The sequence below is a fragment of the Oryx dammah genome, unplaced genomic scaffold (genome assembly GCF_014754425.2).
Source record: "Oryx dammah isolate SB20612 unplaced genomic scaffold, SCBI_Odam_1.1 HiC_scaffold_4, whole genome shotgun sequence".
NCBI lineage: Eukaryota > Metazoa > Chordata > Mammalia > Artiodactyla > Bovidae > Oryx > Oryx dammah.
Window position 1 is genome coordinate 25,795,955 of NW_024070188.1, and position 23,185 is coordinate 25,819,139.

At 39.5% G+C, this 23,185-nt stretch overlaps 1 protein-coding gene across 3 annotated transcripts in view; it reads left to right on the forward strand.

Moving 5' to 3' along the window:
- Positions 1–23,185, forward strand: part of LAMA4 (laminin subunit alpha 4) — a 148,611-nt gene that overhangs the window by 91,779 nt on the left and 33,647 nt on the right. For all 3 annotated transcript variants that reach the window (XM_040238466.1, XM_040238464.1, XM_040238465.1), the window contains 10 exons: positions 3,702–3,843; positions 4,541–4,637; positions 10,961–11,077; positions 12,652–12,831; positions 14,868–15,007; positions 17,416–17,592; positions 18,282–18,427; positions 18,967–19,129; positions 20,006–20,139; positions 20,599–20,770. In XM_040238466.1, the coding sequence (XP_040094400.1) occupies positions 3,702–3,843; positions 4,541–4,637; positions 10,961–11,077; positions 12,652–12,831; positions 14,868–15,007; positions 17,416–17,592; positions 18,282–18,427; positions 18,967–19,129; positions 20,006–20,139; positions 20,599–20,770 (1,468 nt within the window). The remainder of the gene's footprint in view (positions 1–3,701; positions 3,844–4,540; positions 4,638–10,960; positions 11,078–12,651; positions 12,832–14,867; positions 15,008–17,415; positions 17,593–18,281; positions 18,428–18,966; positions 19,130–20,005; positions 20,140–20,598; positions 20,771–23,185) is intronic.

Sequence of the window (23,185 nt, forward strand, 5' to 3'; positions counted from 1 at the left end):
ATGTTAATTGAAATGTACTAAAAGATTGGAATTTAATTCATGATCCTGAAAAAAATAGGTAAATAACGAGATCATTGAAAAGAAAGATTGCAAATCTGGCAATTAGAAACAAGGATTGGTAAAGGTCATGAATTAAATAAGAACCAGTAGTCACTTCTGTTCAAAACTAAATCACTTTTTTTTCCTGATTGCCAAAATTTTGAAATATCCTTCCAAGTCTCCCAAGAAGAGAGGGCAGGATTGGAGTGGGGATGGATAGATCATGGGTAAAATCTTGGTGTGTGAGATGGTGGTGTATACAGCTCAGTGTCATGTTCCCAGGAAATGGGCTTTTTATCAAGCCAGTCAAATGGAACTTGGAGAAAATGCTAGCTTTGGTAATAACTGTATGGGTAAGTTATTGTTTTTGAGATTAATTTTATGGCTATCTTCATCATTCTTTTGTCATTTAGTAACTACAGCTGTTTGGGAGTTCCCTGGTGGCTCAAATGGTAAAGAATCTGCCAGCAATGCAGGAGACCTGGATTCGATCCCTGGGTTGGGAAGAACCCCTGAAGAAGGGACAGGCAACCCAATCCAGTATTCTTGCGTGGGAAATTCCATGGACAGAGAAGCCTGGCAGGCTATAGTTCATGGGGTTACAAAGAGTCAGACACCACTGAGCAACTAACAGCTCATTGAATGGGATACCAACACAAACCTCTAGATGTCACCCAGCAGCAAACAGAGTTCTAGCTAGAACTTCTAAGGAAGTAACCCCAAGCTGTACACAAAACATAATCAGAAATATCAATCACCTTAAGTTCCCTTTTATGTTTAGCATATTTCTACACGTATTCAGGAAAACATCCAAATTTATAGATGTCTTCCCTTCAAAATGTGAATATTCTTTGACATCTATCTGGTATACCCAGTAGATTTGCATATTTTGTCTCAAACAGAAATACATATAATTCATCAAGAAGCTTCCATTTCAAAAGCACATTTTTATTTTGTATATCAATATAGTACCCGTTTTGTGCCTAGTAATGAAAACAAAGAAATAAAGGCTTTTTGTTTCAAGTTCTTAGGTATATCTGCTCACCAACTCTAGCCAGCAGAATTTTTAAGTATTTAAAATATTGGTAACATTTAATACCTTTTATCCATTTCTTTTAAAACCTCAGATTTTACTCTCTTTTCCATTTCTGAACAGGGAGTTATAGGGAGATATAAGTAGCAAACATTTGGATCAGAATTACCTTTGCAGAGTAGGGCTGCACTATAATTTTCACGGGCTATAAAAAAAATTTAATTATATAATCAGTCCTGGGTGTTCTTTAGAAGGAATGATGCTAAACCTGAAACTCCAGTACTTTGGCTACCTCATGTGAAGAGTTGACTCATTGGAAAAGACTCTGATGCTGGGAGGGATTGGGGGCAGGAGAAGGGGATGACAGAGGATGAGATGGCTGGTTGGCATCGTTGACTCGATAGACGTGAGTCTGGGTGAACTCCAGGAGTTGGTGATGGACAGGGAGGCCTGGCGTGCTGCGATTCATGGGGTCACAAAGAGTCGGACACAACTGAGTGACTGAACTGAACTGAACTGAACTGAACCTTGATATAAAAGCTAATGTAAGAATTACTGTTATCCTCATTTTTCTTCTTCTGATTTCAAAAAAAAAAAATTAACATGAAAGCATCTTTGTGGGCCCTTAGTGTGCCTAATAGATATCAGCCCTATTGTAGAGGAGCCAGAATGATGGTGAACTTGGACAAAAGAGGAGGGAGTTGCCAAGGAAATACAGAGGAAGTCTCTCTGAGACTAAGCCGATGCGCAGAGACTGAAACTGGGTGAAGGAGGCTGAGAAACGATTAGCTGAGCTCAGTAGGTCCAGGTGGTGTGAAGAGAGCAGCCAGAGTAGGATCTCTAGTGTCGTGTAGATCACATCACAGTGACTCTTCTGAGAAGTTACTGATGAATAAAGTGATACTAGTCATCAGTACCCAGAGTTGGGGGGAAAGGATGGAACTGGTGGGTTTAAGACTGAATAAAATTAAGACAGAGGGTTTAGGATGGGCTGCAAAAGTGAGGGTGGAGTTCATAGTATAGAGGAAGAAGAAGAGTTTGTCAGTAATATGAATTACTATGTGGATACCCATACAGTTTGAAATTTCCATTTAGGAAGTAGTTTAAGTGTAATAGAGAGAAGGAAATGGCAACCCACTCCAGTACTCTTGCCTGGAAAATCCCATGGACTGAGAAGCCTGGTAGGGTACAGTCCATGGGGTCGCAAAGAGTCGGACACGACTGATCGACTTTCCTTTCCTTTCCTTTCCTTAAGTGTAATAATAAGCCCAGAGATTCACTGGATGCCAGGCATGGTACCAAGCACTAAACATATTTTATCCCTGTTGGACCTCACTTCAGTCCTTTGAGGCACATATTGTTATCAGCCTCTGCATGGGGGTGTCTAGTCCATGATGTGCTGTGCTGTGCTTAGTCACTCAGTCCTGTCCAACTCTTTGTGACCCCATGGACTGTAGCCCTCCAGGCCCCTCTGTCCATGAGGATTCTCCAGGCAAGAATACTGCAGTGGGTTGCCAAATCCTCCTCCAGGAGATCTTCCCAACCCAAGAATCGAGCCCAGGTCTCCCTCTTTGCAGGTAGATTCTTTACCATCTGAGCCACCAGGGAAGCCCAGGAATACTGGAGTGGGTAGCCTATCCCTTCTCCAGCGGAACTTCCTGACCCAGGAATTGAACCAGGGTCTCCTGCATTACAGGCAGATTGTTTACCAGCTGAGCTACCAGGGAAGCCCCCCGGTGCATGATAAGTATCAGTAAATATTAGCAGAACCTTACAGGAGTCAGAGGAGACAAAGGCAGAGAAAGTGGTGTAGGATCAGGGTGATTGTGAGGTGGGGCTGTGCACTTAAGGGGAGCAACCAGGCTTCAAGAATGAGACAGACCTTAACCATGTTTGCCCTGGGCAGGTTGTGCACCCTTCCTCAGAGCCTCAGCAACTTCTATGGGAAAGGAATAACAATGTCAACCTCACAGGTGTGGTAAGACGTAGAGATATAGTATATGGCATGGGGCTGACCCAGTGTCTGCCTGTGATGCTCAATACAGATTATAACCCTTCTTCAAGAAGTATGCGATCTGTTATATAAAAGAAAGAAATAAGATTGAATAAATAGAGTGAAACCAGCTAATATTTATTAATAACACCATGCTGAGGTTATGCACCCTCTCTGAGAGCCTTACTTTCTTTGACAGGAAGGGAATAACAGTGCTGATTCGGGTGAGCAGTAGGTGGGGATGAATGTGGGTTCATTCCTCTGCCTGACGCCACCACATAAACAAGCTCTTGCTTGAAGAGGTGCAGATGCTGTTTTAAAATCAGCATTTCCTTTCCCTGAGGCCGCTGCCAGGCAGGCAGTTGCCAAGGAGCCAAAACAAGGTGAAGTCTTGAAAGAACTAAAAGCAGAGGAATGGGAAGATGATGTGCCCCTAGGACAGGCCACGAGGTGGGAGCGGGGGCAGTGGAGGGGTGAGGAGGGGGCACGTGGGTGAACACTGCCCAGCCAGGTAACTTTAAAAAAACAAAAAGGAAGTGCCTATAGTCTTGGAAGTATTCTAATCAGACTCTAAAAATGGCCCTATTTCCCAAGGAGGTAAAAAGGGGCAATAATGCCAGGTTTGTTCATTAACAGGAATTTGCACAGTTCAGATATGAATGGACTGGTACAGAAGGCTTTGGATGCTTCAAATGTCTATGAAAATATTGCCAGTTATGTTAGTGAAGCCAATGAAACAGCAGAACAGGCTTTGAACATCACTGATCGAATTTATGATGTGAGTATTCCCTTATTTTAACATTCATTTTTATATCAATATGTTGCCTTTCCCTGGCTTATGACTTTGTTTCCTAATACCATCTCTTGAGGTTCCGATGTAATTCAAATGGCAGAAAGAGCAGCAGAACTGAGAAAAGGCCATTTTATTTGTGTTATGAATGCTTCAGTAGAACAGGTTCTTCAAGATGTGTCATATCCCAGTCAGTGAATGCCAGTTCCTTTAACATAAGCTTTTTTAAACCAAAGTCCCTGAGTAAAAAATATCGAAGACTAGTTCCTGCTGATATAGAAGATTGTTGTTGTTCAGTTGCCCAGTCATGTCCAACTCTTTGTGACGCTGTGGACTGCAGCACGCCACTAGAGAAGATACTTTATGCATATATTCAGATTTCCTCAACTCAAAAACATTGTTTATTCAACAGCTTCTTCGTGACAAGCACTTTCTTTGGTGGGGCCTTGGCCAGGCACTGTTCTGAGTTCACTGAATTTTCTTCAAAAACCATTTATCTTGTAAATATCAAGGATATTCTTTTCTCATGTTTACATTTGACCTTAATTTTGAACTATGAAAATGAAGCTGTATGAATTTTGTTTGATGTTTAGCAGATAAAGTGTAAAGCATTAAAATCCTAGAATGATGAAAATTTGATTTCTTTTGCTGTCATTCTTACTTTCTCTCTCCAATTCCTTTGTAGGCTGTGAGTGGGATTGATACACAGATCATTTACCATAAAGATGAGAGCGAGAACCTCCTCAATCAAGCCAGAGAGCTGCAAGCAAGGGCAGATTCTAGTAAATATCTTCACTTTCCTGTCTGCCTTCTGATTTGTAGCTGCTTCCCTCCTTTCACACAGTGTTTCTGCATGTAAACAGAGGTTTCAAAATTCTAGAAACGAAAAGAAGAAATTCTGTTTCATTTGAATATTGCCTTAATAGTTCCTGCTCATAGTCAAGGTATAAAAAAAGCAGCTATTAGATATTTTAAAATAAATTGTAGTTTTAAAAAATTTCCATGTAGTAAAATTACATGGAAACATATAGTGGATACTCTTGCTAATCAAAAAGGCTAATTAGTAGAAACTTGCTATAAATACCAATTTTCAGGAAGTTATTACCATAAAATATGCTTCACCCTAAAATTATATCACACATAATGTAACCTTTCTTGAAGAATTCAGAAGCCCTTTAAAACTTTACCATGAAGGGGGTCTTCTCTGGTGGTCCAGTGGCTAAGACTATGCCCCCACTGCTGGGGGAAGGGAGGCGGGTTTGATCCCTGGTCTGGGAACTAGATCCCACATGCCACAACTAAAAGATCCTGAATGCTGCCACAAAGACCTGGTGCTGCCAAATAAAGAAATACAAATAAATACTCATTTTTACCATGAAGAGATGGGTCAGCACTGAGTCAGGAGGACAGGGTACCACAGAGCCCTCTGTTTTTTTTGCACTTTTTTGTAGTTTGTATTCTACTCAGTTGCTGTATTTAGGACAACCCTAATGACCACATGGAAAGAAGCACTTCCAAAGGCTGAGGCCTGCATCTGCTAAATCAAGCACATCTAACATTTGGAGAGGGAAGAAAAAACAAAAGTGAAATGATTCTGGTTAGCTTTGAATCTTGTTCAGTTCAGTTCAGTTGCTCAGTCTTGTTAGTTACTCTTAAAAACAAACAAAATTTTTACTAAAACTTACTCATCTCTGGGGTAATGAGCTCATTCCTAAGGATATTCGAGCATTGACTAATGAAGTCGGAAATCCATTATCTAGCTAAATTCTGCCACCTAAAAACAAAGACCAAGTTTGAAACAGAAGATTTCATGTGATTTTATCAAAGTAATTAATCCCAAGCCTAAATATTCATTTTCTCTTTTTTTTCCAAAGAAAATAAATGCATTTGTCTTTATATGCAGACTGTTTAACTATTTAATTACATAAAACAACTATTATCTTTCCTGGGTAAACAAAGGCATTAAAAATGCTGTTTCTTCATTCTAATTAATTTATTATACAAGTCTAGTCTTAACACATGCTCTTTAGAAAAAATTAGAATATTAACAGTAAAGAATTAGAATATCAGTAGTAAAATATTTTTGGATAAATGTTGTCATATTTGTGTATTGCTTTTGTTTGTGAAGACCAGAATATGTGGGTCTTTGTGATGTAGTAACAAAGTATTTTAGTCTCCTTAATAATTTGCAACGTATTTTCTCAGTCTTGTCATTATTGGGTTGTTGAACCCCGTGAAAGCAGTTTTTCTATTCTAATAATGCTATCTCTTCAAAGTTGCATATTTTATGTGTAGATTAGTCTCTCTGGTTTGGTCTCTGAATATTTTGCAGATCTAGTCACCTATTTCATGATCTTGTTTGGTTAAATCCCTTCATATGTTTATTCGCAAAAGAGACACCTATGGGGACTTAGGACTGTGTGGCTCAGAACTTGCTTCCCTTTAGAAAATATGAGTGTTTGTAATATAAATTCACATTTTCAAATGGAATCATATTCATCTCGAGTTATATTATAATTTCAGATTACTGTTAATTCATTTCCAAATGAGTTCCAATGATCAGTAATCTTTATTTACCAGGTTTCCTTTTCTTCATTATCTATGTTAAATAGTTAGCAATCTGTAATAAACTCAGGAAGCTACTATTTTTAAAAATCTTCTACTGAATTCATTTGTAAAATGGAAAATGTTTATGAAGACAGTAAGTTCCAAATAGGACAGACATTTTATGAAGCATTTCTTCTTTTAAACATCCAGCCCCAAATAGATTTTCTTTCTTCTATTTTTATCAGACTCCAAATATAGTTATTTAGCCTCGATATATCAGCCAGTGTTTTTTGCAGTAACAGACCCAAAAGAAAGAGTGAATAGACTGCTGTATCACAATATTTAAAAGTTGAAACTAAAAGGAGAGAAGGCACAAAACAACTACAAAAGATGTTTAAGACCCTCCTTGAATTCTGGGGAATTATTGACACAAACCAGAGGAAACAAGAAAGAAGCGCTTATACTTTAGTTATGTTGTACTTGGTACAAAGTACTTTGACAGAATCAACTAAGCATCACCTATATATACCCGTTATACACATACATGGGAAAAAAAATAATTGTACAATAAAACCAAGCACACCAATACTGTATAATTGAAAAGAGACAGTATACTGTGGGAGAGTATATATCTGTAAGCCCATTAGAAAGAAGGAAAAGAAGAATGGGAAGTGAAGAAATTATTTATCTGTCAAGAAATATACATTTCTTGATGCTTTGGAAGTAAACAAAGCATGAAACAATTCTTGGGAAGTTGATCCTTCAGTTTAGGTGACGAGATTTTACATTGTGACTTGTTTAAATTTGTGCCAAGATAGCCCCAATTAAGGTCTATGCTACAAGTACATTTTCGAGACGAATTTTTCAAGGAAAAGACTTACAATCAAAACAGGTACTAGAATGAATGGAAAATCTGATGTATGTAACTGGAGAACTGTATGTATGTGCATATGTATAATAAATCTAATCAGTAATTAAGCCCTCCCATAAGAAAATTTCAAGGCTCAGATGGCTCCACTAGTGAATTCTCCAAAAGACTTGAAGAAATAACTCTGTTAGTATATAAATTCTTCCAAAAAATAGAATAATTGGAAATCCTCTGTTTTTCCATGAAGTCAACAAAATTTAGGCATCAAATCCTAGAAAGCGAAAGTGAAGTCACTCAGTCGTGTCCAACTCTTTGTGACCCCGTGGACTGTAGCCTACCAAGCTCCTCTGTCCATGGGATTCTCCAGGCAAGAATACTGGAATGGGTTGCCATTTCCTTCTCCAGGGGATCTTCCTGACCCAGGGATCGAACCCGGGTTTCCTGCATTGGAGGCAGACGCTTTAACCTCTGAGCCACCAAGGAAAAATATAAGCCAAATTCTCTCAGGAACAAAGATGTGAAAATCCTATCAAAAAATTAACCAATCAAATCTAGCATACATAAAATATATGATCAAGTTAGGTTTATTCCAGAATTTCAATATTTTAACATTTAAAACATCAGTAGCAATTCACCACATTTACCAAACACAGGAGACCACTCATATGCTTATCTCACTATGTGCAGGAAGATCGTTTAACAAAATTCAGTACCCACTCATGTTTTAAAAAAACTCATAGCAAACTAAGAATAGAAGGAAACTTCCATAATCTAACAAGGAAGAATAAAATAATATTCAGCAAGCATATATTCATACTGAAATATTGAAAGTTTCCCCATTAGGATTGGAAATAAGACAAGGATGACCCACATTATCAATTCATTGTGTAAGTACCTAGTTTAATTCTGTGTAAAACAATTAGAAATTAACTTTTAAAATAACACTGTTTGCCATAACAAAATACCTAGGAATAAATCTGATGAAAGATGCTAAGATCTTTACATATCAAACTATGGTACACTACTGAAGAAATTAAAAGATGATATAAATACATAGAGATCAAAATGAGAATTTAGATCTAAGGAAGAATAAATAAAAACTGTATTATATTTATATATTTAATATATATATATAAATACATAAACTTTTATATAATAAAAACTTTCATTTAATGTTTAAATGAAAAAAGTTTAAAAAGTTTAAAGTTTAAAGTTTTTATTATATTAAAAACTCTGTAAACTGTATTATTTATATATGTTTTTGTTCAGTTGCTCAGTCATATCTGACTCTTTGCAACCCAGTGGACTGCAGCAGGTCATGTTTCCCTGTCGTTCATCATCTCCCAGAGTTTGCTCAAACTCATGTCCATTGAGTTGGTAAGGCCATACAACCATTTCGTCCTCTGTCATCTCCTTCTCCTTCTGCCTTCAATCTTTCCCAGCATCAGGGTCTTTTCCAATGAGTCGGCTCTTCGAAACAGGTGGCCAGAGTATTGGTGCTTCAGCTTCAGCATCTGTCCTTCCAATGAATATTCAGGGTTGACTTCTCTTAGGATTGACTGGTTTGAGCTCCTTGCAATCCAAGGTCCCTTTGGACCTTGAGAAGACTCTCAAGAGTCTTCTCCAATATCACAGTTCGAAAGCATCAATTCTTCAGCACTCAGCCTTCTTTATGGTCCAACTCTGACATCCATAATGACTACCAGAGCAATCATAGCTTTGACTATATGGACCTTTGTCAGCAAACTAATGTCTCTCTTTTTTAATACGTTGTCTAGGTTTGTCATAGCTTTTCTTCTGAGGAGCAAACATCTTTTAATTTCATGGCTGCAGTCACCATCCACAGTGATTTTGAAGCCCAAGAAAATAGTCTGTCACTGTTTCCATTGATTCCCCATCTATTTGCCATGAAGCGATGGGACTGGATGGGATCTTAGTTTTCTGAATGTTGAGTTTTAAGCCAGCTTTTTCACTCTCCTCTTTTGCCTTCATCAAGTGGCTCTCTAGTTCCTCTTGGCTTTCTGCCATAAGGATGGTGTCATCTGCACATCTGAGGTTATTAATATTTCTTCCAGCAATCTTGATTCCAGCTCGTACTTCATTCAGCCCAGCATTTCTCATGAGGTACTCTGCATATAATTTAAATAAGCAGGATGACAGTATACAGCCTGACATACTCCTTTTCCAATTTTGAACCAGTCCATTGTTCCTTGTCTGGTCCTAACTGTTGCTTCTTGGCCTGCATACAGGTTAGGTGGCAGGAAAGGTAGTCTGGTATTCCCATTTCTTGAAGAATTTTCCACAGTTTGTTGTGGTCCACACAGTCAGAGGCTTTAGCATAGTCAATGAAGCAGAAGTAGATGTTTTTCTGGAACTCTTTTGCTTTTTCCATGATCCAGTGGATGTTAGCAATTTGATCTCTGGTTCCTCTGTCTTTTCTAAATCCGGCTTATAGAAGTTCTTGGTTCACGTACTGTTGAAGCCTAGCTTGAAGGATTTTGAGCATTTACCTTGCTAGACTGTGAAAGGAGTGCAAGTGTTTATTTATGAGTGTAATGTAACATTGTATATATAAATATAGTTTTTATATAATAACTTACATTAAGTGGAAGATTTGAATTTGTAAAAATAAGAGTTTCTGCCAGAATATATCTATAGATTCAATATAATTGCAGTTAAAGTACCAGAACTGTATATACACATACGGAATGTTTCTAGAATTTCTTTGGAAATGGGCTTGGAAAGGGTAGGCAAGAATAGCCAGCACAGTCTTAAAGAATAAAAAAACAGTTGGAAGATTTAAACTACTCAAGACTTTTAACTGTACAGAAATTAAGACAGTGATACAAAAGATATAAAAATTATAATATTCTATCATTTCTTTTGAATAAAGCTTAAAAATAGACACAGCTAAGGAACAGAGATAGGACTACCTTCGGGTAAGCATGGAGGTCCCAGGAAACCAGAAAGGCTAACAATGCTCTTTTTGTTGCCTGGGTATTGATTATATTTGGCGTTCAGTTTGGGAAAATTCATCAAGCCATGCACTTGTAATTGTGTACCATTTTCTAGATGCGTGTTGTGTATCAGTTAAAATTTTATTAAAACAAGAAAAAAGAACTAGTCTTATCTAACCAGGCTGCTCTTAATCAGTTGTGCTACTAGGTGTTATTAGTCGCAGCAGTACTATATTTTTCAATCAAAAAATTAGCCATTATCTCTATACCCTTTATAAGTTACTTTATGACATCCTGTATCACTCCCAAGCAGTGTTACAGGTTTTCCGCAGTCCTTTACCTCTTAACTGAAGTGCCACTTCCCAGAATTGGCATTCTATGTTTATATCATATTCAGAATATTGTAGATGCCTCCATTGTACAAGGGGCTTCCCTAATAGCTCAGTTGGTAAAGAATGCCCCTGCAATGCAGGAGACCCCAGTTCAATTCCTGGGCTGGGAAGATCTGCTGGAGAAGGGTTAGGCAACCCACTCCAGCATCCTAGCCTGGAGAACTCCGTGGACTGTACAGTGCATGGAGTCGCAAAGAGTCGGACATGACAGCGACTTTCACTTCGCTTTATTTCCCTGGTACAAACCAGAACTTTTTTCTTTGAAACAGAAATTTCACCACACACCCCACCCCACCCCCATCTTTGCCCTACTTGTACTTCTTTTGGCTTCTTCTCCACAGGCAGTGATGAGGCAGTGGTGGACACCAGCAGGCGCGTGGGTGGAGCCCTAGCAAGGAAGAGTGCTCTCAAAAACAGATTAAATGATGCCATTAAAAGACTACAAGCCGCAGAGAGAGGTGAGGATCTCAAACAAAACTTAAGCTCATCCATTTGTTCACTAATATTAAGGTAAACCTCTGAGGAAAGAGTAAGTGATTCCCTGCTTATTAATCTTTTTATAAATAATATTGCTTTCTGATGACAAAAGAAATTTCGTTTATCTTTCACACACACACACACACACACACAAAGTCCTGGAAGATAATAAAAGCTGTAGCTACATCACCTGGGGATGACAATTAAATTTAAGAGCATTTTCCTCCAGTCTTGTGTGTGTGTGTGTGTGTGAATGAGATCAGGATGTTTATACTGTATGGGGTAACCTACTTTCTTGTGAACATCCTTTTTCATTAACAAATAAGCCCTAATTTGGTTATTGGGTTTCTCTGGCCCCAGCAATAAACAGCTGCTCTCTGTTACATGGCATGTCTTTCTTATAGTGCAAGCAGAGAAACCACCTAGCCAGAGAGGGAAACAAGAGCACTCATGTTGCCTAATCTGAAAGTATGGGGGTATCTCACAAAGATGTGATGGGAAGCAGATATGCCTTTCCTGGCATAGTGAAAGTTAGCACATTACTGCTGGATGTGGTGTTTCACTACACAGAGCAAATCTGGCAGCAGTACCACAGGACAGCAAAGCCCTGGCCAGATGGGTCTGTCTCATTGGTATCATCAGAGCTACTACATGCTAAGCCCCGCGCTGCATTTTACAAACATCATCTCATGTGGGAAAGTATTGCTTTTAGGCAGATGTGAACCCCAAGGCTTGTCAAGTTTGAGGAGCTTGCTCTGAAAGGTACAGCAACACAAAGACGATGACCCAGGATTCAAAGCCACAACCATCATGAGTTCAGAGCATGAGAGGTTGAGTTAAATGTTTCTCTGGTTAAAAAAAAAAAAAAAAAAAAAAAAGGAAGCTAAACCTCACCTGAGAGATTTTTGTTTTTATTACAGAAGTAATGCATGCCCATTGTAGAAAAATTAGAAAATATAGATAACAAAAGAGAAAAAACAAGGGGAATCTGTTATAATTTCATTATCTAGGAAACAAACATTTTGTTGTAAACTTGTTTTCATTTTAAATATATGACTTAAAAATTGCACTATGGATCTCTTTTGAAACTTACTCTTCTTATTCAAAAATACCTTTCCTTACCAATTTATGTCTGTACTAAAGCATCATTTTTATGGCAGAAGGTGTCCTACAGAGATGAAAGTGGTATTTACAGTAAATTTCAGGCAAACATTTTATGAGTTAGTATCTCATGCACATTTTGTATGGTTTTCTCACCAGGTCTCTAACCTGAAGTAATATTACTCTTTAAAAATAATGACCTCTAATTTGAAAATGTTTTAAATGAACTACATGATTTTATTGAGACTTTAGAGTCTTTCAATCTCATTTGTCAATACTGTTTACAGTATTCTTATGCATCTTACACCATGATTAACATGCATGTAAAGGTCTCAGTTAGACTGAAAAGCCTGAATTTGAGGTCTGTTTCATCCCAGTGATTAAATGAATATTCATGATCCCATCAAAGGCCCTACTTCTTTGCAAAATAAATGTCCTTGTGCTCTGTGTGAAGGTGATGCTCAGCAGCGCCTGGGTCAGTCCCAGCTGATCACCGCGGAAGCTAACAAGACCACAATGGAAGTCCAGGAGGCAACTGCCCCAATGGCTAGCAATCTAACCAACTGGTCACAGAATCTTCAAAGTTTTGACTCTTCCGCTTACAACACTGCCGTGGACTCTGCCAGAGATGCAGGTATCACCTAGCAACTGCACAACTTGCATCCAGTTGAGGAACTGGCCATTAAATCCTGCATATCTTTCATTAAGAAGCAGGTTTTTTTTTTTCCATTTGAGTTTTAGATTAGAATGTTGTAGAAGTTAGCTTGTGTGCTTAATCGCTCAGTCATATCTGACTCTTTGTGACCCCATGGACTATAGCCCACCAGGCTCCTCTGTCCAGGCAAGAATACTGGAGTGGGTTGCCATACAAAACAAGTAAATAAAAAAGCATAATGTGATATGAGAGTTCATAAAGACTCTAAAGTGGCTCCATTTCTCTGAGAGAATTGAGGGGAGAGAAACCCTGTTTTGTACACATTTTCGTAACCAACATTTAATGTAATGCTTTAAATGTACTCTACTGCCTTTAATGTTAAACACTATTATACTATATAATAATAGTCATTTTATAGTATGGCTCTTGTGGTCAGTGATCCAAATAACATACATTTACCTCTGTATTAATAAACACACTAAACTGATAGTAGCTAATTATTTACCTGATTTCTTTCCTTTTGTTGGAGAAGCAGTTTGTTTCTTAAATACAAAAAAGAGATGTTTCCTAGGTCCTCACTGAAATAGTTTCCTGAAGTATGAAAATGAAAGTAGCTCAGTCGTGTCTGACTCTTTACGACCCCGTGGACTGTACAGTCCATGGAATTCTCCAGGCCAGAATACTGGAGTGGGTAACCTTTCCCTTCTCCAGGGGATCTTCCCAACCCAGAGATCAAACCCAGATCTCCCGCATTACAGGTGGATTCTTCACCAGCTCAGCCTCCAGGAAAGCCCTATTCTCCTGAATCTGAGTTTAATTTGGCTCCAGGAAGAGGCTTGCTTTTGCTCAGCTGCTCATGCTCAGTGACCATGCCCTGCCCTTAGCTAGGAGTTTACCCAAAGATATTTGTTTTCTACTCCAGTGGTTCTCAAACACGAGTGTGCATCAGAACCACCTGGACCCTATCCCCATATTGCTGGTCTGGGGACCACACATTGAGAACCACTGCTTCAGTCCATGAAACTTTTAAGAAAGCTATGCTATTCTGTTTTGGATTTTTTTTTTTCATCAAGTTGTATCCTCATGATTTGTGCTCTTTTCTCTGTGTAAATTATATATCCCCTCCTCCCCCCTACCTCCTCCCCCCCCCCCACACACAGAAAAAGAAAATAACCTTAAAAATCAGTATGGTCTGCTCATACTATCACCTTCGTCTAGGATCATAGATCATGACTCCCCATAGATCATGACCCCCAACCTTGGCACAACTGCCACTTTTCTGGGCACGCACACTCCCTTATTTCTTCCATCCAGCTCTGCTTCTGCTGGGACCACTGCAGTGGCATTGTGATAAGTGAACAGGCATCTTAGAAAAAAACCTTCCCACCCATCCCACCTTGCCCAGCATTTCTTTTGACCTGTTATATCAGTTAGAAATGTAAGCAGAACTTGTGCTCTTTAGTGAAACATCTGTGTATTTGTCATGGGTTCCACCCTTTAGAAATGTACATTGTATGTCAGCTTGCTCTGCATACAATTTATAGATCAATATGTATTGTAACCCACTCCAGTACTCTTGCCTGGAAAATCCCATGGACGGAGGAGCCTGGAAGGCTGCAGTCCATGGGGTCACTGAGGGTCAGACACGACTGAGCGACTTCACTTTCACTTTTCACTTTCATGCATTGGAGAAGGAAATGGCAACCCACTCCAGTGTTCTTGCCTGGAGAATCCCAGGGACAGGGAGCCTGGTGGGCTGCCATCTATGGGGTCGCACAGAGTTAGACACAACTGAAGTGACTTAGCAGCAGCAGCAGCAGCAGCAGGATGTATTGTAAACATCGCAGGATAGAAACTGATTATGCTTTGGACTTAACTATTAATTTTTTAGAATTAAATATAGTTTCTTATAGTTCTACCAGAAGTAACCACATTTGTTATCTCTTACCCTGATTGCTGAAGTACGCTTAACTACTGAGATATCTACTCAAATGATTCATTTTTATTAACCACAGTTGGAAACCTGACAGAGGTTGTCCCTCAGCTCCTGGATCAGCTTCGTACAGTAGAACAGAAGCGGCCTGCAAGCAATGTTTCTGCCAGCATCCAAAGGATCCGAGAGCTCATTGCTCAGACCAGAAGTGTTGCCAGCAAGGTAACCAGTGAAGAGTCATTATCAGTCACTCGGTGATAAGGACAGAGTGAGGCTGAGCTTAGATCCTTGGGCAGCTTCCAGAGCTGGAAACTTTCTACCGTATAATCCAGCTTGATAGTTCTCAGCTCCATCTGTTCATTAGACTCAGCGAGGAGATTTGAAAACCAAACCAATTCCTGGTCCCAACCATAAAGCAATAATCACGCTCTCTAGATGAGGGCTCAAAACCTGTTTTTGTTTTTGTTTTTGTTTTTGTTTTAAGCTCCTCAGTGATTCTAATGTGTAGCCAAGATTAGCCTAGTCAAAATAGCTCTTAGAGCAAAAGGAATCAAAGAAGGCCAACCCCAATTAAAGACTCAATTTTATTATTACTATTCATTATCCTAAAAGCTATCTTTGTGTAATTGCTAAATGGAATATTCTTGCTCATCTGCCTTTTCAAAGAATTCTCTGGCACAGCATAGATGATACGAAACTTTTACTGACCTCTCCACAGGCTTAACACATAGCAGCTAAACTGAACAATTTCAACAAAGTCCCCATTCTGACATGCTACACAGAAGCAACACAACACTGTAACTAGTGCCAGCATTGATAGGAAATATCCTAACACAACAATTAACATTTTCACTGTGACACAACAGGGCTTGTTCTTGGCCCCTTTTCTAATTTGTTTTTTATTCATTTATAGACCAGCATGATTTTTTTAACAACCAAATTATTATTTGGTTGGTTTTATTTTCTCAATTGCAAGTCAACCTGAACAGACTATTGGCCCTAATTACTGACAGAATTAAGAATTGGAAATCAACTGTTTTGTAATGAAGGAAATTATTATTGCTAACTTTTAAATAATATATGGTAATTAGCCCTACACCGCAAGTCACCTTTTAGATACCTTGGAGAACATTTCAGAAAAGATTTATTGTCAGTAAATGGCATTTCCGAAGCTAGGTTTCTATGAATGCCTTCTGGTACTTTCATTTCTATGGAGTAGAATTTAGGAGCCTTAATCACCTAAAACCATTTTCTGAAGAAAGTCCTGGCAATGCCTTTGGGAACCCACACAGCTCCCCAAAGGGAGATGCTTTCTAATACAAATAGATATCTTTTTCATACTCTCAATTTTTACAGACTTTAGCCCCATATGCTGCTGCTGCTGCTAAGTCGCTTCAGTCATGTCTGACTCTGTGCGACCCCACAGATAGCAGCCCACCAGGCTCCCCCGTCCCTGGGATTCTCCAGGCAAGAACACTGGAGTGGGTTGCCATTTCCTTCTCCAATGCATGAAAGTGAAAAGTCAAAGTGAAGTCACTCAGTCGTTCCAACTCTTAGCGACCCCATGGACTGCAACCTACCAGGCTCCTCCGTCCATGGGATTTTCCAGGCAAGAGTACTGGAGTTATTTACTAAGATGTATTCTTCTCAACTGGCAACATAGGACAGCTGCACTTTAGGCACTTGGAAATATAATCTTGAACTCACTTGCCATCAATAATAACTAAATTAATATTAGTCAATTGATGTACTATATCTAATTATTCATAAATATTTGCATAATAGCGTGAATATACACAGTCCTTCCACTTCTGAATATTCTGAAAATCACCTTGAATCAGACCAGGTCAGCATGTTATATTGGGCCTCTTAGAAATGCACTTTCTGAATTGTGCTTCATTGTGATGCCTTTCTAAGGATTATTATAAGGAATATCTTAATGAAGTCATCATTACAGTTATTATGATAGAGCCAGACACTGGAAAACACTTTATAGTTCCTTGTTTCATCCTCTTAACAAATCTTTTGTCCTCATTTAACGATGAGGAAACTGCAGGTTAAGTGATTTGCTCATGGTTCCACAGCTAGTAAGTGGTAGAGCCAAGTTTCAAGACCTCATATAAGACTTAGGAGCTGGGTCTAGACCCCTCCCAACTGTCTAAACATGGTCTAGGATACTGCTCACAGCCTCACCAGTGCTCCTCTTTTGAAGACCCTAGGGAAAAAGTCCTAGCTGTATTAGAACCCAAGATTAGTTATTATTCTCCTAATCAATTAGTTGTTAAATTTATAGACCTTGTGAATTGTATAACAAAGTATCCTTTCAAGCTGTTTAGTTCACTTTAACCAAAGATGTAGTTCATTGTGGAATTCATATTTACCCTCATTCTTAGACCTACTTTGTTGCCTTTTTGTTTTGCTTTCTTTCACCTAGCTTTAAATTTAAGCTGTATTATCTTCTTTAAATCCTTTCTCCAACAAGATGAGGACATAAGTAAACAAAGGCTTGGAGGCCATGAGTAAAGCTCAGAGACCTCATAAGAAATGAGGGAAGCCCACTGAGTCCATGGGAAAGCACTGTGCCCATTTCTGTACTTCTGCATTTTAATGAAATAATTTTCTAACTTCAGATCCAAGTCTCCATGATGTTTGATGGCCAGTCGGCAGTCGAGGTTCACCCCAGAGCCAGCATGGATGACTTAAAGACCTATACATCTCTGAGCCTGTACATGAAGCCTCCTCCTGTGAAGCAGTCGGAACTGGCTGTGACTGCAGATCAGTTCATCCTGTACCTCGGAAGCAAAAACGTAAGAGCAAGTGGTTTTAAAAGATGGAATTACATTAAAAGGAAAGATAAGTGCTTTTTTCTTGCCTCAAAAAAAAAAACTACCTGTGCAAACAAACAAAATTCCCATTCTAGCACCTCAGAAGGTGTAGATCAGACGGCCAAGACTAAAGTAGCAATTCCTTCTTTGTGTGGGACAGGTAATTCTTCCTCTGTGGGGGATAGTTCTGTGGTTTTGCTCATATCACCCTCACACTGCAAACTCAGGAGTCTGAATGCTGCATTTCAAAGACATCCAGAGTATAGAGACTTACAATGTTTAATGCTGAACCCTGCTTGAAGGTATATAGCAGTCTGTATTGGCAGGCGGCATTATATTCCCAGATTAACGAAACAAGGTTAGCACCTTCCGGGCAGCCATCAAATGTCCATAAGCCCAGAGTTGCTTGCCTTCCTGTCCAGGGTATACTTAGACAGGCACAGAGGGGTGTAGTGGGGGGTGGGTAGTGGGCAGGGGCCTCATACTGATGCAGCCATAGTGGGGCTGGAAAGGAGGAGGTGCTGCCCAGTCTAATAGGCACTCTGGTAATAATTCAAGACAGCCTTATAGACAGCCAAACGTTTAGATTGCTAATCGTCCTTTAAAGAAATGAGAACAAAAGATGATATTAATTCATATGAATTTTATTTACAAGACTTCTAACATTTCAGGCCAAAAAAGAGTACATGGGTCTTGCAATCAAAAATGACAACCTGGTGTACGTTTATAATTTGGGAACTAAGGATGTAGAGATTCCCCTGGACTCCAAGCCTGTCAGTACCTGGCCTGCTTACTTCAGCATTGTCAAGATTGAAAGGTAAAGTGAGTCCATGATGCAGGGATGATCTGCACATTTCATAAGAAATCTATTGAATGCACTCACACACACACAGATATATACACACAGTCTTTCTGTGGATGTTACTCCTCTTTCTTCCATTATTTATGTATTTCTTCACAAGTACTTTAGTAGAAAACAAAAAATTAGAAAAAATAGTCATCACTTCTAAATACAAATCTGATTATTAGTTTTTTTTTTTCCTAATCTGGCCAATCCACAAATCCAATTCCAACGTGGAATGTGGTTTGTCCCCTTCCCATTGATTGTTGACATTCTGTAAATGCTTATGAAAATGACAAAATCAAGTCACCAAGTCTGTGATGAACAGATTTTCACATTTTGACATCTAAAAATAAAAACAAATAACATATACAAATTATCTGGCTACTAAGGTTGGTGATGGACAGGGAGGCCTGGCGTGCTGCGATTCATGGGGTCACAAAGAGTTGGACACGACTGAGCAACTGAACTGAACTGAACTGAACTGAAGGAATGAAAACTCTTTATCTGAACAGGGTAGGAAAACATGGAAAGGTGTTTTTAACAGTCCCAAGTCTAAGTAGCACCGCAGAGGAAAAGTTTATTAAAAAGGGGGAATTTGCTGGAGATGACTCCTTGTTGGATCTGGATCCCGAAGACACTGTGTTTTATGTTGGAGGCGTGCCATCAAACTTCAAGGTGAGCTATCCAGCCATATTTTTGCTTAATTGCAAATCTACAATGATTGTTTTTAGAAGTCCATAACACCTACAGTGACTCGGGGTTGAGTGGAAACCTTGATACCTTAAAAATAGAGTTTAGGTCAGTGGGTGGTAGAATTCTGAATCAGGGTCTGTAAACATGCTGTGTAAATCTTATCTCTGCTACACATGTTTTCATAGTGTCAAATACTTTCATGCTATAGCTAAAACTTGAATATCAAATGTGTTTCATCCTGATACATGCATTTATAATTAATATTACCCCACCTACTGCAAAAATGCCTGTACCTTGTAGGTTTATAGCTAGTCTTCAGGTTTACAGATGACAGTTTCAAAAACTCAGCTATTTCAGCTGATACACAAGCAGGAAATGAAATACCTGGGATGTGGGAGGGGTAGGATCTAGGGAGACAGATGAGACCTGATGAAGGGCAGATTCAGGAAGGGCCCAAGAAGATAAGGAGTTGATCTACAATTTCAGGTGCAGAACTATTACTAGTTAGAGGCACATTATTGAACTTTTCTGAGAATTACTTCCTCTCTTTTTATGTGAGGACAGGAATACCTACCTCATGGAGCTAGCGTGAGGATTGACTTTGGTCATGAATGCATTGTCAGGCGAGTGACTGGCACATAGTATATGGTCTGTAAACCCACACCCTCTCTGCTAAGATACGAACAACTGAACAGTCATTCTCTATCTGAATGGTTTGGCATAGAATTGACACAAATTCAGGTCTAGAATGATATTTCTGTCAATGGGAAGGTCCCCTTGACCTTTGTCTCCCAGCCTGATCTGTGTGAACTGGATGAAATGTAGTCATGGGAGAATTGACTTCACTTTGTTTCACAGCTCCCTGCTAGCTTAAACCTGCCTGGCTTTGTTGGCTGCCTGGAACTGGCCACTGTGAATAATGATGTGATCAGCTTGTACAACTTTAAGCACATCTATAATATGGACCCCTCCAAATCAGTGCCCTGTGCCAGGTAAGAGCACTAAGAGCACGAAAAATTTGATGGCTATGCAAGAGCTGCAGACAGGACAAGTGTGGGACAATATTCAGGTTTTTAGTCTTTTCTTGGGGAAAATGAATTTTGAAACTGCTTAATAGTCATGCATGTAAACAGCTTTTCAATTATTCTCTATCATAATGAGCATGCAAAATTATTAAAAAGTTAAACTCCTAAATTGCAGCTTTGGTTTTGGATAACAGAAACTAGGCTCTCACTAGAACCTTCTGTTATCTTAGCACACAGGGTGCTAAGAAAAAAAATACATCACAGTTTTTTTTAAATGCTTCTTTATGTCTCACATGCAGACATCAGGACTTCATTTAAATGCTGTAAGACCCATGGAAAATGTCATGAAAATGTGTTGAAAAAAACCTCATTTGAAAGCATAACAGATACAGTCATGTTTATATGATCCTTGCATTTTTATTTCAGAGACAAACTGGCCTTTACGCAGAGTCGGGCTGCCAGCTATTTCTTTGACGGCTCTAGTTATGCCATAGTGAGGGATATCACGAGGAGGGGGAAGTTTGGTCAGGTGACTCGCTTTGACATTGAAGTTAGAACGCCAGCTGACAATGGCCTCGTGCTCCTCATGGTCAACGGAGTGAGTAAAAAGTCCTACATCTTCTGTCTGATTGCCTTTACTTTCCACCATGCATGTTTCTAGGAACCTTCCCAAGTTGAGTGTGTCATGCAATAAAACTAAGGTTTAGTTTATAAAGCAAAATTGGTTTTCTTTTCCTGCAGGGACATGATGTCAGCAGTAGGAAAAGCAGCCATGAAATGGCATTTCCCTGCGCTATTTATTTCGGTTCAGTTCATTTCAGTTCAGTCGCTCAGTCGTGTCCGACTCTTTGCAACCCCATGAATCGCAGCACGCCAGGCCTCCCTGTCCATCACCAACTCCCTGAGTTCACTCAGATTCACGTCCATCGAGTCAGTGATGCCATCCAGCCATCTCATCCTCTGTCGTCCCCTTCTCCTCCTGCCCCCAATCCCTCCCAGCATCAAAGTCTTTTCCAATGAGTCAACTCTTCACATGAGGTGGCCAAAGTACTGGAGCTTCAGCTTTAGCATCATTCCTTCCAAAGAAATCCCACGGTTGATCTCCTTCAGAATAGACTGGTTGGATCTCCTTGCAGTCCAAGGGACTCTCAAGAGTCTTCTCCAACACCACAGTTCAAAAGCATCTATTCTTCAGCGCTCAGCCTTCTTCACAGTTCAACTCTCACATCCATACATGACCACTGGAAAAACCATAGCCTTGACTAGACGGACCTTTGTTGGCAAAGTAATGTCTCTGCTTTTCAATATGCTATCTAGGTTGGTCATAACTTTTCTTCCAAGGAGTAAAAGCATCTTTTAATTTCATGGCTGCAGTCACCATCTGTAGTGATTTTGGAGCCCAAAAATATAAAGTCTGACACTGTTTCCACTGTTTCCCCATCTATTTCCCATGAAGTGATGGGACCAGATGCCAGGATCTTCATTTTCTGAATGTTGAGCTTTAAGCCAACTTTTTCACGCTCCACTTTCATTTTCGTCAAGAGGCTTTTTAGTTCCTCTTCACTTTCTGCCATAAGGGTGGTGTCATCTGCATATCTGAGGTTATTGATATTTCTCCTGGCAATCTTGATTCCAGCTTGTGCTTCTTCCAGCTCAGCGTTTCTCATGATGTACCCTGCATAGAAGTTAAATAAGCAGGGTGACAATATACAGCCTTGACGTACTCCTTTCCCTATTTGGAACCAGTCTGTTGTTCCACGTCCAGTTCTAACTGTTGCTTCCTGACCTGCATATAGGTTTCTCAAGAAGCAGGTCAGGTGGTCTGGTATTCCCATCTCTTTCAGAATTTTCCACAGTCTGTTGTGATCCACACAGTCAAAGGCTTTGGCATAGTCAGTAAAGCAGAAATAGATGTTTTTCTGGAACTCTTGCTTTTTCCATGATCCAGCGGATGTTGGCAATTTGATCTCTGGTTCCTCTGCCTTTTCTAAAATCAGCTTGAACATCTGGAAGTTCACGGTTCACATATTGCTGAAGCCTGGCTTGGAGAATTTTGAGCATTACTTTACCAGCGTGTGAGATGAGTGCAATTGTGTGATAGTTTGAGCATTCTTTGGCATTGCCTTTCTTTGGGATTAGAATGAAAACTGACCTTTTCCAGTCCTGTGGCCACTGCTGAGTTTTCCAAATTTGCTGGCATATTGAGTGCAGCACTTTCACAGCATCATCTTTCAGGATTTGAAATAGCTCAACTGGAATTCCATCACCTCCACTAGCTTTGTTCATAGTGATGCTTTCTAAGGCCCACTTGACTTCACATTCCAAGATTTCTGGCTCTAGGTGAGTGATCACACCATCGTGATTATCTTGGTCTTGAAGATCTTTTTTGTACAGTTCTTCTGTGTATTCTTGCCACCTCTTCTTAATATCTTCTGCTTCTGTTAGGTCCATACTATTTCTGTCCTTTATCGAGCCCATCTTTGCATGAAATATTCCCTTGGTATCTCTAATTTTCTTGAAGAGATCTCTAGTCTTTCCCATTCTATTGTTTTCCTCTATTTCTTTGCATTGATTGCTGAGGAAGGCTTTCTTATCTCTCCTTGCTATTCTTTGGAACTCTGCATTCCAATGCTTATATCTTTCCTTTTTTCCTTTGCTTTTCACTTCTGTTCTTTTCACAGCTATTTGTAAGGCCTCCCCAGACAGCCATTTTGCTTTTTTTGCATTTCTTTTCCATGGGGATGGTCTTGATCCCTGTCTCCTGTACAGTGTCACGAACCTCATTCCATAGTTCATCAGGCACTCTGTCTGTCAGATCTAGTCCCTTAAATCTATTTCTCACTTCCACTGTATAATCATAAGGGATTTGATTTAGGTCATACCTGAATGGTCTAGTGGTTTTCCTCCTTCTTCAACTTAAGTCTGTATTTGATAATAAGGAGTTCGTGATCTGAGCCACAGTCAGCTCCTGGTCTTGTTTTTGTTGACTGTATAGAGCTTCTCCATCTTTGGC